This window comes from Hippopotamus amphibius, chromosome 4 (genome assembly GCF_030028045.1).
Source record: "Hippopotamus amphibius kiboko isolate mHipAmp2 chromosome 4, mHipAmp2.hap2, whole genome shotgun sequence".
In the NCBI taxonomy this organism is placed as follows: domain Eukaryota; kingdom Metazoa; phylum Chordata; class Mammalia; order Artiodactyla; family Hippopotamidae; genus Hippopotamus; species Hippopotamus amphibius.
In genome coordinates, this window is record NC_080189.1 from 176,874,049 (window position 1) to 176,886,100 (window position 12,052).

At 39.9% G+C, this 12,052-nt stretch overlaps 1 protein-coding gene across 3 annotated transcripts in view; it reads left to right on the top strand.

Annotated features, from left to right (window-relative positions):
• UNC79 (unc-79 homolog, NALCN channel complex subunit) overlaps nucleotides 1-12,052 on the top strand; it is a 201,067-nt gene that overhangs the window by 137,632 nt on the left and 51,383 nt on the right. For all 3 annotated transcript variants that reach the window (XM_057732406.1, XM_057732407.1, XM_057732408.1), the window contains 3 exons: nucleotides 2,945-3,047; nucleotides 5,496-5,636; nucleotides 9,264-9,302. In XM_057732406.1, coding sequence (XP_057588389.1) covers nucleotides 2,945-3,047; nucleotides 5,496-5,636; nucleotides 9,264-9,302 — 283 coding nt within the window. The remainder of the gene's footprint in view (nucleotides 1-2,944; nucleotides 3,048-5,495; nucleotides 5,637-9,263; nucleotides 9,303-12,052) is intronic.

Consider the following 12,052-nt stretch of genomic DNA (forward strand, 5'->3'; position numbering starts at 1 on the left):
CCAGCTTATCTATGTTCCTTCTAGATTATCAGGATCATAGATGAATAGCTTTTCAGCTATCCAAAACTGAACAAAATATGCACTTTATGGTGATCATAAGAGCAAGTGGAGACTAGACCTATGCTAAGATAATCAGAAAATGTATTCTTAAAATTCATCCCATGTCTAGTTAATCATTACTTTTGTTCTTTTTTCTTATTTTGTTTAGAAGGCAGGTTAACCTATCGCTTGTGAAAACCAAAAAGCAAAAATGAGTTATGACTGCATCTCTTGGCTAGTCCCATAAATCAAGCAGACCTATAATTCTGGACCATATCACTTGTAATTTCCTTAGGAATGAGGAGGTATTTATCTCCAGCTTTGGCTAACATTTATTTGGCAATGAGTAGCAGTTTTACCCCCTGTATCCAAAGAGATGAGATTCTTCTCATTAATGGGCTTAGGAAGAGCTTTTATGAGCAGAAGTCAGGGTGGTCGAAGAAACTCTGGTGTTTGTCCATGACCTAGTGACTCAGTCAGTAGAAGCAAAAGTGGAATGAGATGATAGAAACAAAGACAGGTAGTCTTTCAAGGTAAACTGAAGTGTCCATTAATACCGCTAGGGGACTAATGTGTGCATTTAAGCTTTGAAGCAAACTAGCACCTTTATACTTTTCTCCAAGACTCCCAAAGAAGCTTTTGTCAAAACCTCCAGCTTTGATGTTGGGTGTTGAAGGAGGTGCCCCTCTTTATTAAGGTTTCTAAGAACCTTCTGTGTCTGTTCCTAGTTCCATATAGAGTGCACTTTGGGTATTCAGTACGGGAACCAGTAGTGGTGGCATCGGAAGTGTTGTCAACAACTGGGAGATAATGCGACTGTGCTTAGTATTGCAGACTTAGTTGTGACTCAGCTATAACAGAAGGTAGCTGAGGCCAGTGGCTTCCTTTTTGCTTTGCCCACCTTCTCCTTGTATGTTACTCTTTGCTCCCATGTTGTAAGCAGTATTTAGAAATCCATTGATTGAGCTAATGTTGCTATTTGGGGGCCAATGTCTCATAACCTATCTGCTTTTATAAATGACTGTCATAAATATTGCATTGTACATTCTGTGTTGTTGTATGGAAAAACAAATTCACAATGCCATTGTCAAAAAATATCTGTTCCTTGGTATTTGTATTAGGTAATGATTGGCTTGAAACTACCCAAAAGACTTGGATTCCCACTCTTTTCTTGACTTGAATTATGGTTTCTATGTATGTGTAATTGGCAAGAATCTTCTGAAAGCCTTGACTCGAAGTTGGTTTCTTAAAAAATCAATTTCTTATGTTTCTAGTAAGACTGTGTGTATATATCACCATGTATCTTGTGGGTGAGTTTTTCTACTTCTAGCACAGGCATTTTGGCATTGGGTAGATGTGGTATGTCAGTGTTCAAGAAATGTGGAGTACTGGATTTAAGCTTCTGTGTTTTGGTTTCTTGAAGCAACTTCCTGCTGTCTACCTTACAGTTTTAATAATCATCCTGTTTTCTTTTATCTTGGCCCAATTCTTGCCTTTTCTGTTATTAATCGATTTATACTTTTGCTTGTGATAAATATGTTGCTTCCTTTCAAAGCGTCATCTTTATGAAACAACTGGAGATCTTTGTGAATGAAATGAGGAGAGAGTGTTATCTCAGAGAGAGCTGATAAATATAGTAGCAAAATTTGGATTCCCATTTGGGATCTTTGAAAGTGACATAAAGATATTTTCAGATAATTTCCTTTGCCATTTGGGTCTGAAGGTCCCCTTATAAACATATTTTGTAGCCTTTGATCAGACAAGGGAGGCTGTATAGTATGGAAACATCTCAACTCTTTAAAGACTTTAATGTCATTTTTTCCTCCCTCAGATTGAAATACTTTGCCCGCTTGGTGAAATTTCTAAAATTTTTTGCCGTGATTCCTTTAGAAACCAGTTCTCTGAATCACTATCTTTCTCCTTGTTAAGGAAAGATCAGAGTTTTATTTTGTTTATCAGCACAAAGTTAGCAGTTCCTTAATGAAAAACAGATTCTTTAATGACCATTGTGTTTTTCTGGCTTCTTTCCTCTTTGAAGAACTCAAGAATTTCAGTTATTACTTTGTAGAACATGGTGTTATTCTGAATTCTCACTTTGGGATTCTTCTTGGAGTGCCTTATTTCCAAAGTTCCTGAAGAATCTGTCCAGCACTAGTGGTTTTCTTAATGGAGAACAGCCTCCTCCCTCTCCAGATCAACTCACACTAGAGTACTAGATTCCTGCCTCAGATTTCTTTGAAGGGATCAAAACCCAGAGCAGTAAACTCCATGATATTGATTGGCTGAAGTCACTGGATGGTTCATTCAAAAACCTTCATATTTCGTTCATAAAGATTTCGGTGTGAAAAATGAAGTCTTTTGTTTTGGGGCTTATATTAATTTACAAAGTAGAAAACTGTCCTGATATTTCTTAGCTCAAACTTCTCCCCTTGCTTAGGTGTGTAGAGACGAGGATCTGATTCCTTTTCCAAATTAGCAACATTTTAGTGTTGGCATGTGTTTGTGATTTTAGAAACCGTAGTATTGTATGAGCAGCTTCCATTTATGCCTGTCAATTAAGAGTTGTAACTCATTTGAGGATACTCTTGAAAAAGATCCCCCCCCCCACTTTTTTTTCATCTCTGTTTCAATACCCTGTTGGCACACCTGAACTCTTTCTGATTTTTTTCAAAGTCAAGAAGCAAAAGGAATCATAGGCGTCTAGTTCTTAAAATGGTATAAACTGAAACAAATCAGTCTTTCTTGAATTCATTTCACTCTTGAGGGTTTTTCACAATGTAATTGGGCTGTCTGTGTCACATCCCTATGAATGTGATCTCTGGAGGATTTATAAGAGGAGAAGAGAGGTTTTCCTGGTCCCCAGAAATGTATTTATTCACCAGTTGTCTGTTTGCTGCTTACCCAGGTGCCACGAAATCCAGTCTGCTGTCAGCACCCAGCATCGTGAGCATGTTTGTGCCGGCACCCGAAGAATTCACAGATGAGCAGCCGACAGTGATGACAGACAAGTAAGCTCACAGCTCTTTTCTTCCCTGTTCACACAACTTGAGAGTTTACTCACCATGTTTGTGAGTAAATATCAGAGGAGGCATGCTGTGCTTTTAAGTCATAATTTGTTCTCCAAATGGCTGTTGCCATAAGTGTTGGTACACATTTGTTATTTTAGAAATGCAGTATTGTATGGGCAGCTTTTGTTGATGCCAAGGCGTTTTTCTTTTTCAGTTTGGATGAATGCCAATAATGTCCACTTTCTGATTATTCCTAGCAATAATTTCACACACATAAAATCTCTCAACCAGAAGCTTCAAATTGTTAGAGTGGGACTAAGTTTGAGACTTGATCCAGCCAGTAGAGTTTGTTCTCTGAATCTCAAATTGGTTGCGTTGCCTCTCTGTTTTTTCAGCCTTCAATACCCCCAGATTTCTTGTGGGGTAAAGTCCAAATGCTATATAGCTTATTATAAAAGGCCCTTTAGGTTGTGAAGGTATGGACTTAACCATCCTCACCAGGAACTCCTTTCCTAACCCCCTCACCTTCTCCAGAGCATGCCTGATCGCTCTCTCTGTGGTTTCATAAGTGCCCTACTCTCTGTACTTTTCTCTGCCTGTTGAACTCCTATTCATGCATCAAAACCCAGCCTAAGGCAGTTTCCCTGATTTCACAAGGCAGAATGCATCATGCCATTCTCCAGGTTTCTATAGTATTTGATTCATCTCTCTATTCTACCACTTAGCACATTGTATTTTCTTTTCTTTTTTCTTTTCAGCTGCATTGTGTCTTTGTTGCTGCATGTGGGTTTTCTCTAGTTGCGGTGAGCAGGGCCTACTCTTCATTGTGGTGCACTGGCTTCTCATTGCGGTGGCTTCTCTTGTTGTGGAGCACTGGCTCTAGGCACACAGGCTTCAGTAGTTGCAGCCCGCAGGCTCAGTAGTTGCAGCCCGCAGGCTCAGTAGTTGCAGCTTGAGGGCTCTAGAGAGCAGGCTCCATAGTTGTGGCACATAGGCTTAGTTGCTCCTTGGCATGTAGCATCCTGGCCCAGGGATCGAACCTGTGTCCCCTGCATTGGCAGGCAGATTCTTAACCACTGTGCCACCAGGGAAGTCCACACATTGTATTTTAATTATTTAGTTGTTTATACATGCATGTTCCGTAATAGACTTTGAGTTCCTTAGGGACTAGGACCCTTTCTTCTGTATTTTATACTCTGAGCTCTCTATACATTACCTGGCACATAAATGCTATTCAGTGAGTGTGGTAAGAAATAAGACTTGTACAGTTTCAAGTTTGGAGAGATGCCTCAGGCCTGGGAGGCTTCCTGGTAAAGGTGACCCAAGTGACAAATTAAGTAGGCTTGTGATAAAGGGAGAGGAAGGTGAGGTGGGAGGGCCTGGCGTGAGGATCCACGCAGCTGGCCACAGCTGGCCATCATTACTGAAGAAGTGAAGGGCCTGTCTTGAACACCAGCTCTACAGTGTCCACGTGGGGAGCACCTAGTTGCTTGTGGAGGCCTCTCCTTAGCTCCTTCTTTGGTATAATTTCCTCGTTTTGTGTCCTCCTCCAAGTCTCAATCTTTCTTAATTGTCTTCCCAGTTGCCTTCGTGTATACTCCATTTATCTTCTTTTTTAGTTACAAATGTGACTTTTATATATTAAAAAAGTCAATTTGTAAGGAATGATATATATGTATATTAGGAAGTTTTCAGATGGAAAGGTCACAGTACCCATCATAGCTCTGGTTCCCTTGCTTTTCCCAGTAGACTTCCCTTCGTTTTATAAAGCTGCCCAGCTGCAGCTGAAAAGAAGAGCTCTGCTTTGGTTGAGATGACGTAAATTGCACCCACGATAGATACTACAAAGAGCAATAAGTTGGAGGTTACTTGAGAGCAGGGGCCATTGTGTTTTTACAGATTGCCCTCAGTGGGGGTGGTGAGTTCCTAAAACTGATTCGAGTGAGGGCTTTCTACAGGGTTCTATTGACTGGACAATTCTGTCTCTCATCCACAAATAGGATGTTTTTAAATCTGAAAGCTTGGGAAGGCTTCCATTTGTGTCTAGACATTTTTCACTTTTAATTTCAACAAATAAAAAAAAAAATCTAGTTAGTGACTATCCCTAGCAATAATTTCATGTGCATAAAATTCCTCAACCAGAAGCTTCAAACTATTAGTCCAGGTGGCGCTCCTTGTAAAAGGGAGCAATAATTTGTGTGTAGACCAGATACTTAGGAGTTCAGAGACCAATTTCAGTGATCAGAGGAACCTTCCTGATCTCTGCCGTGTGTGTGCTATTTCTGTGTCTAAGGTGATGTGGTGCTGGAGTTTCCTATTTATTGCTAGAGTGGGACCACTGACCTCCTTTTGGGGACTTTTCCAAGACTCACCAAAATGACTGTATGCACTTACACCTTGAAACCATTGTCGGCTTTCATGGAAAGCATCCCTCTGTTTTCTTTGCAGATGCCATGACTGTGGGGCCATTCTTGAAGAGTACGATGAGGAAACCCTTGGGCTGGCCATTGTGGTCCTCTCCACATTCATCCACTTAAGCCCAGACTTGGCAGCCCCTTTGTTGCTGGATATCATGCAATCTGTGGGAAGGTGAATGTTAGCTTCTGTTTTGTTTGCTAGGGAGGAGCCTTACTCCATCTGTATCCTGAAATAAAACCTACCAGTCCAAAAGTGAAACATTTCGTAAACCTTACAAATGCTTGATATTTGTGTGACCAACTCAGACTAATTTCACAAACTGAATGGACCAAACTTTTGGTTGAATTCCGCAGCCGTGTAGGGTCATGGGTCACAATGTCAGAACAGAGCTAGAGGAAACTGCATTAAGAAAACCCTACTGTTTGTTGTTCTCTGTTAAATACGATGTGAGCCAATGTATGTCATAGTGCTCAGAACTGTGCATACTTCACACTAAACACTTTGTAACTTTTAGATATTATTATTCTCTCTTTACCTGTTTTTTCTTTTTTTTAAATTTATTTATTTATATATTTGGTTGTGCCGGTTCTTAGTTGCAGCAGGCAGGCTCCTTAGTTGTGACATGCGAACTCTTAGCTGTGGGATGTAGTCCCTGACCTGGGATCGAACCCAGGCCCTCTGCATTGGGAGCATGGAATCCTAACCAGTGCACCACCAAGGAAGTCCCTCTCTTTACCTGTTTTAAGATGGATTCTCTATGCACTTTGTAATCTTAGGGTGGCTTACTTAATTATGTAGCTTGTGGCATTGTCATGTGAAAGGATAAATGGAAATATAGTAGTTTTATACTTTTGACTCAGAAAAAGGAAGGGTGCACACACTTTTGGAACAGAGCCTTCATCCTGACTGATTAAAACTTAGCTGCTTTGAGAATTTTCATGTTAAGAAAATACCATTTAGTAGATAGGACATTAGGAGAAAAGTGATGTATTTCATGGACATAGGTAAAGTTCAGATTCAGTACAAATTGTAGTCTCAGCATGCACAACCTATAGGAGAGGACAGAGTTAAATTCCATGTGAATGTATTGTTTCCAGTCTGTGCTAGCACAGAGCTAGGTGCTTTAGGCTTCGGGCATTAGACCTAGCTCTTGCCCTCAAGTGCTTTGTGGTTTAGTTGCTGAAGAGGACAGTGATATGTGGAATAACTGAGTAGCCATACAAAATGGGACATGATTAAGAGCTGTAATGAATGGTATGTGTGGCAACTGCTATGGGAGGTCAGGACGGAAATGATTTCTTAGGAAAGGTCTCTAGGGAGGAGGTTGGAGGAAAAAAACTGGATTCTGCAAATTCCTGGTATTTGACAGAGGAAAGAGAATGAATTTTTTTCTTTTGAGAGTTTCCATATACCTTTAATGTTAAGGTCTTGTATAACCATAGTACAATGATCAAAACCAAGCAATTAATGTTAACATGGCACTGTTACTAACTGCATACCTTATTAGAATTTCACCAGTTTTCCCACCAACATCCTTTGGTTGTTCGGTGATTCCTTCCAGAATTCCATATTGCGTTTAGTCATTGTGTCTCCTTAGTCTCTTCTGATTTGTGATGGTTCCTCAATTCTTTCTTGTCTTTCATGACCTTGACACTTTGAAGAGTCATGGTTAGATATTTTGTAGAATGTCTCAATTTGAGTTTGTCTCGTGTTTTCTCATGATTAGATTGAGCGAACGCATTTTTTGGAAAGATTGCCACACAAGTGGCATGTCCTTCCCAGTGCATTGTACCAGAGGTAACAAGGTGTCTACTGTCTTTTTATTGGTGACATTACCATGATTACTTGGTTAAGGTGGTTTCTGCTTAGTTGCCACACTGTGAAGTTACTCTTTCTCCCTTTGAGATTATAGGTATTTGGAGGAAGATACTTTGCAACTATACAAATATCCTGTTTCTTTTCAAGCTTGGAGGAAAAAGGGTGAATCTTAATGGAGCTAAAATTTAGTCTTTTTAATGAAAAAAATGATGATTTCAAGCTAGAGACAAACAGGGAAGCATTAATAAATCCCTCAACCCCAGAAGTATGTGACTCCCTTATCCCCCTTCCCCAAATTTATCTATAGTATCCTTAGGTTTGTATATCCTTAGGAGTATATAGTCAGACATGGTACAACTGTTCCACCTCTAATACTTAGAAATAGCCAATGTGCAAAGTAAGGGATGAACACAGAGAGATGGAGAGAGAAGAAAGGATGAATTAAGTGCTTGATTTTAACCTAATCATAAAAAAAGTGGAATAAATGTTATACCAGCTATCAGCAATACTTGTGAAATTGAAAGTTTTTATTAATGCAAGGTCTCAATTCCTACTATTAATACCTTTCATTTTTAGAACAGACAGAATTATTGTTTGTCTGTTACCGTCTCCATGAAATAGCAGATTTAAGTTATAATAGATAGGTAGAGGGGTTTTTATTTTGTTTTAACATAAGGGAGAATAAACCATGTTTAAGCATATCCAACTGTTAGGATGGAAACAAACAAGCTTTGAAGAGAAGCAAAGGAAAAATAGTAGCAGATACATTTTTACAAACTTACATATACAAATCTTTAAATCTCTACCTCCTTTGGGCAGACTAGCAAGAGACAGGGAGACCATTAAAGCAAGCTGCCCAATTGTTAGCAACCAAACCTACCAAGCAGATTCAGTAGTCACCTGATTCAGGGTTTCCTTGCATAGCTCAGTTCCAGGTGAGGTAATGTGGATTTACAAACACCTGTTTATTTATTCTAGCCCCACAGGGACTATTTTCAGCATGTTCTAAGAGTATGTAAGTTCAGCCCCTCTTTCATTGATCACCCAAGCCTTTCCATATGATTTCGTATTTTGCTGTCTACTTAGATCCCTCTTAAAATTTACCCACCCCTTTTTCTAGATGCAGCCTTCAAGATCACTTTGGCTGCACCCTTAATTACTGTTTATTTCACTTGCCAATGCTTCTCTGTTCATTGCAGTGTAACTAGCATGAGATGGCCTGTAACCAAAGCAACTGGGAGTGGTGCCTGGTGTTACTGGTGCTGGACCCGCTTTTCCTGTCCAGATGCATTCTTGACTTGATTCAGTGTTGTGGTCTTAAGTAAATAAATATTTAGCATTCTTCTTGTTTGTTTCTTCAATATCTTCCTGATCAAGACATGTTCTTCTAAACCCACCAATTTAGTACATTACTTTTCTTTCTTTACATCTAGAATATTTCCATGCATATAGAACCACATGACTACGTTTTTCAAAAATTACATGTTGTATATTGATTACTTGACCTAGTACATTTCTCTTCTCAATATGTCATTTCAACCCAACAATTAGCTGACAAATACCCCTATTACCTATTTTACTATCTTATAGAAGCTTTTACAGTTTGTGGTTGGTGGTCAGGTTTCAGAGGTTGTATACAAAGAAATGAAGTTTGAGTTGAGTTAATATGGGGATGGACTGGGTCAAATACTGTTCTGATATCTGTCTAACCTGGCTGCAAAGGACATGTTTGTAGATTGGCTGGGTAATATTCAACTAACTCAACGGTGTGCATCACCGTGGAAGTATCTAACTTGATGCAGAACACAGATTTCAGAAACTGGATTAAGCTGAACCCTGGAGATTGACCTGGTCAAGGGAATTGTCAGTGGTTTTACATGTCCCCCACTAAATGGGAGCTGCAGTACGGCATACAGCACTCATGCATTTCATCATGAAAACCTGAGATACTCATGTGACTCTGTTTCCTTTATTTCCTAGGTTGGCGTCCAGCACAACTTTTTCTAATCAAGCAGAAAGGTAAGATCCTAAAATGAGTCCAAATCTCACTTTCTTTTTGTCCCCTGTGCATGTCCATCCATTTCTAAAACACTAGAGTGTTTACCAAGGGAGAATGTCATCAGGTTCAGTTGCAGCTCCAGAGAGCTCGCGTTCATTTTCTGTTCATGCCTTCATTTATTCACTCCTGCATTCACTCATTTCAGTAAAGACTTTTTAAAAAAAAATTTTTTTTTAAGATTTCTTTTGTCATGGACCATTTTTAAAGCCTTTATTGAATGTATTACATTATCGCTTCTGTTTTTTGTTTTGGTTTTTTTGGCCGCGAGGTATGTGGGCTCTTAGCTCCTTGACCAGGGATCGAACCCACACCCCCTGTATTGGAAGACGAAGTCTTAACCACTGGATTGCCAGGGAAGTCCCTCAGTCAGCAAATACTTTTAACCCCACTCTGTATCAGGCACTGTGCTAGATACTTAGGTTTCAACTAGGGGCAAAACTGACGTGATTCCCGCCTCAAAGGGCTTAAAGTCTATCTGGGAGGCCAACATGAGTAAAATATTTGCATAAGATGATAATTGTAAACAGTACTAAATGCTATGAACAAAAAGTAAAGTAAGACTTGTATAACATTCATTTATTCCACAAGTGTTTATGGAGTGACCACTGGGAACTGAGGATACAATAGTTAACAAAACAGCAAATCCTGGCTCTCATGGAGCTTGTATTCTGGTTGAGGAGGCAGCAATAAGCTAATTAACAAACAAACAAAAAAAACACCTGATAATTCAATATCATTTAATGCTAAGTACTGTAAAAATGATCAAGAAAGCCCAGAGGGATAGACAGTGACCAGAGGTGGTATTTTAGATGTAACAGTCTCTCTGAGGAAGTGGTATTTGAACGAAACCTAAGAAAGTGGGAGAGTGATCCACACAGCAGTTTGTAGAAAGAAGGTTTCAGGCAGAGGAAACAGCAAGTGTAAAGGCCTTAAGTCAGGAAAATGCCTCTTGTATTTGGGGGAACAAGCCTGATGTTGCTGGGGCAGAGTGAGCATGGAAGAGAGGGGTAGGAGATGGGAGAGGAGGGCTGGGGAGGCCAGGCCAGCTAGAGGCCCCTAGGTCAAGGTGAGGAACTCAGCGGGTACTGAGTGAAACGGGACGTGAGGATCAACACGACGACTGTGTTTTGAAAGGATCACTCTGGCTTCTGTGTTGAAAATCGGTCAAGACTGGAAGCAGGGAAATCAGTTTGGCGACCATTTCAGTGGTGCAGGAGACCTTTGCACTACCTTGAACCAACCGAAAGCTTGGTTGAAGGTAGTGAAAAGTGGTCACATTAAGGATATACTCAGGAAACGTTTTGAAAAGGGAGCCAACAGAATTTGCTGATAGATTGGATGTTAAGGGTGAGAGAAAGAGGAGGCAAGAATGACTCCCAGGTTTTGGTCTGAACAGTTGGGTGAATGGATGTACCATTTAGTAAGATGGGCAAGCCTCGATGAGAGATGAGTGGGTGTATAACAGGCAGACCTGATCTAGTCTGGGTAGCGGTAAAGGAGGGGAGACGGAGGGAAGGGCTTCCCTTAAGAAGAGATGTTTAAACTAAGATCTGAAAAAAATGAATTGGGTTTAACTATGCAAATAGTTATGGGGAAAGACCTATGCAAAGATCTTGAGGAGGTAAAGGAGGAGGAACTATGAACATGCCAGCGTGGCTGTAGCACAGAGATGCAAGCTCTTGCTGAGACTGGCTTGTCAGATTACACATGGTTTTAAGCCACGTTAAATAGTTCAGACTTCCTTCTAGCAGCAGTGGGAAGCCATTGATGGATTTTTAAGCAGCGAGGTAGGGGTGTGTGTGTGTGTGTGTGTGTGTGTGTGTGTGTGTGTGTGTATCTGTATGTTTAACACATTAGAAAGTGGTTACAAAGGACCAGAGGAGCAGGAATGGATGCCATGTGTGACTTTGGGCACGTGTATCTCTCTGCATTACTTTTCTCATCTATAAAAGAGGAATGCTAGTATACCTTCTACCTATGACACAGGGGTATTTGCTTTAAGGTACAAGTGATAGCGTATATGTGACAGCACAACTGTAGCAGGTCCTACAAACATGAGATGGTAGTGTGTTATTGCACTTCTATAACTTTTGGCTTTAGGGATGTTTTGCTTTTCTTTTTTATGCTCTATTTAATCATAGTTCTTTTCCCTAACGTTTTATTATGAAAAATTTTAAATGTACTGAAAAGTGGAAAGAATTTTATAGAAAACACTCACATACCCATCACTTAGATTCTACAATGAACATTTTACTTGTTTTATAACATATCCAACCATCCATCTACTTGTGCATCAATCCACCTTATTTCTGGATGCATTTCAGAGTAAATTTTAGGTTAGCGTACTCCCCGCCCCATATTCTTTAGCAAACTTACCATTAACTAAAGTTCAATTTTTGCTTATGGTTTTTTCTTTTGATGCAAAATTTACATGCAAGAAGGTATACATATCTTAAGTCTACATTCATTCACTGAGTTTTGATACATGCATACACCTACATAGCCCAAACTCCTGTCAAGATACATTACCATCACCATCAAGATACAGAAAGTTCCCTCATGCACCTTCCCAGTCAGTCTCCACTCCCACAGAGGCAAACACTATCTTGATTTTTTTTCCACCATCGAGCTTCAGATAAGTGGAATCCTACTGTATGTGCTCTTTTGTGTCTGGTCCTTTTACTCAGCATAATGTTTTTGAGACTCACCC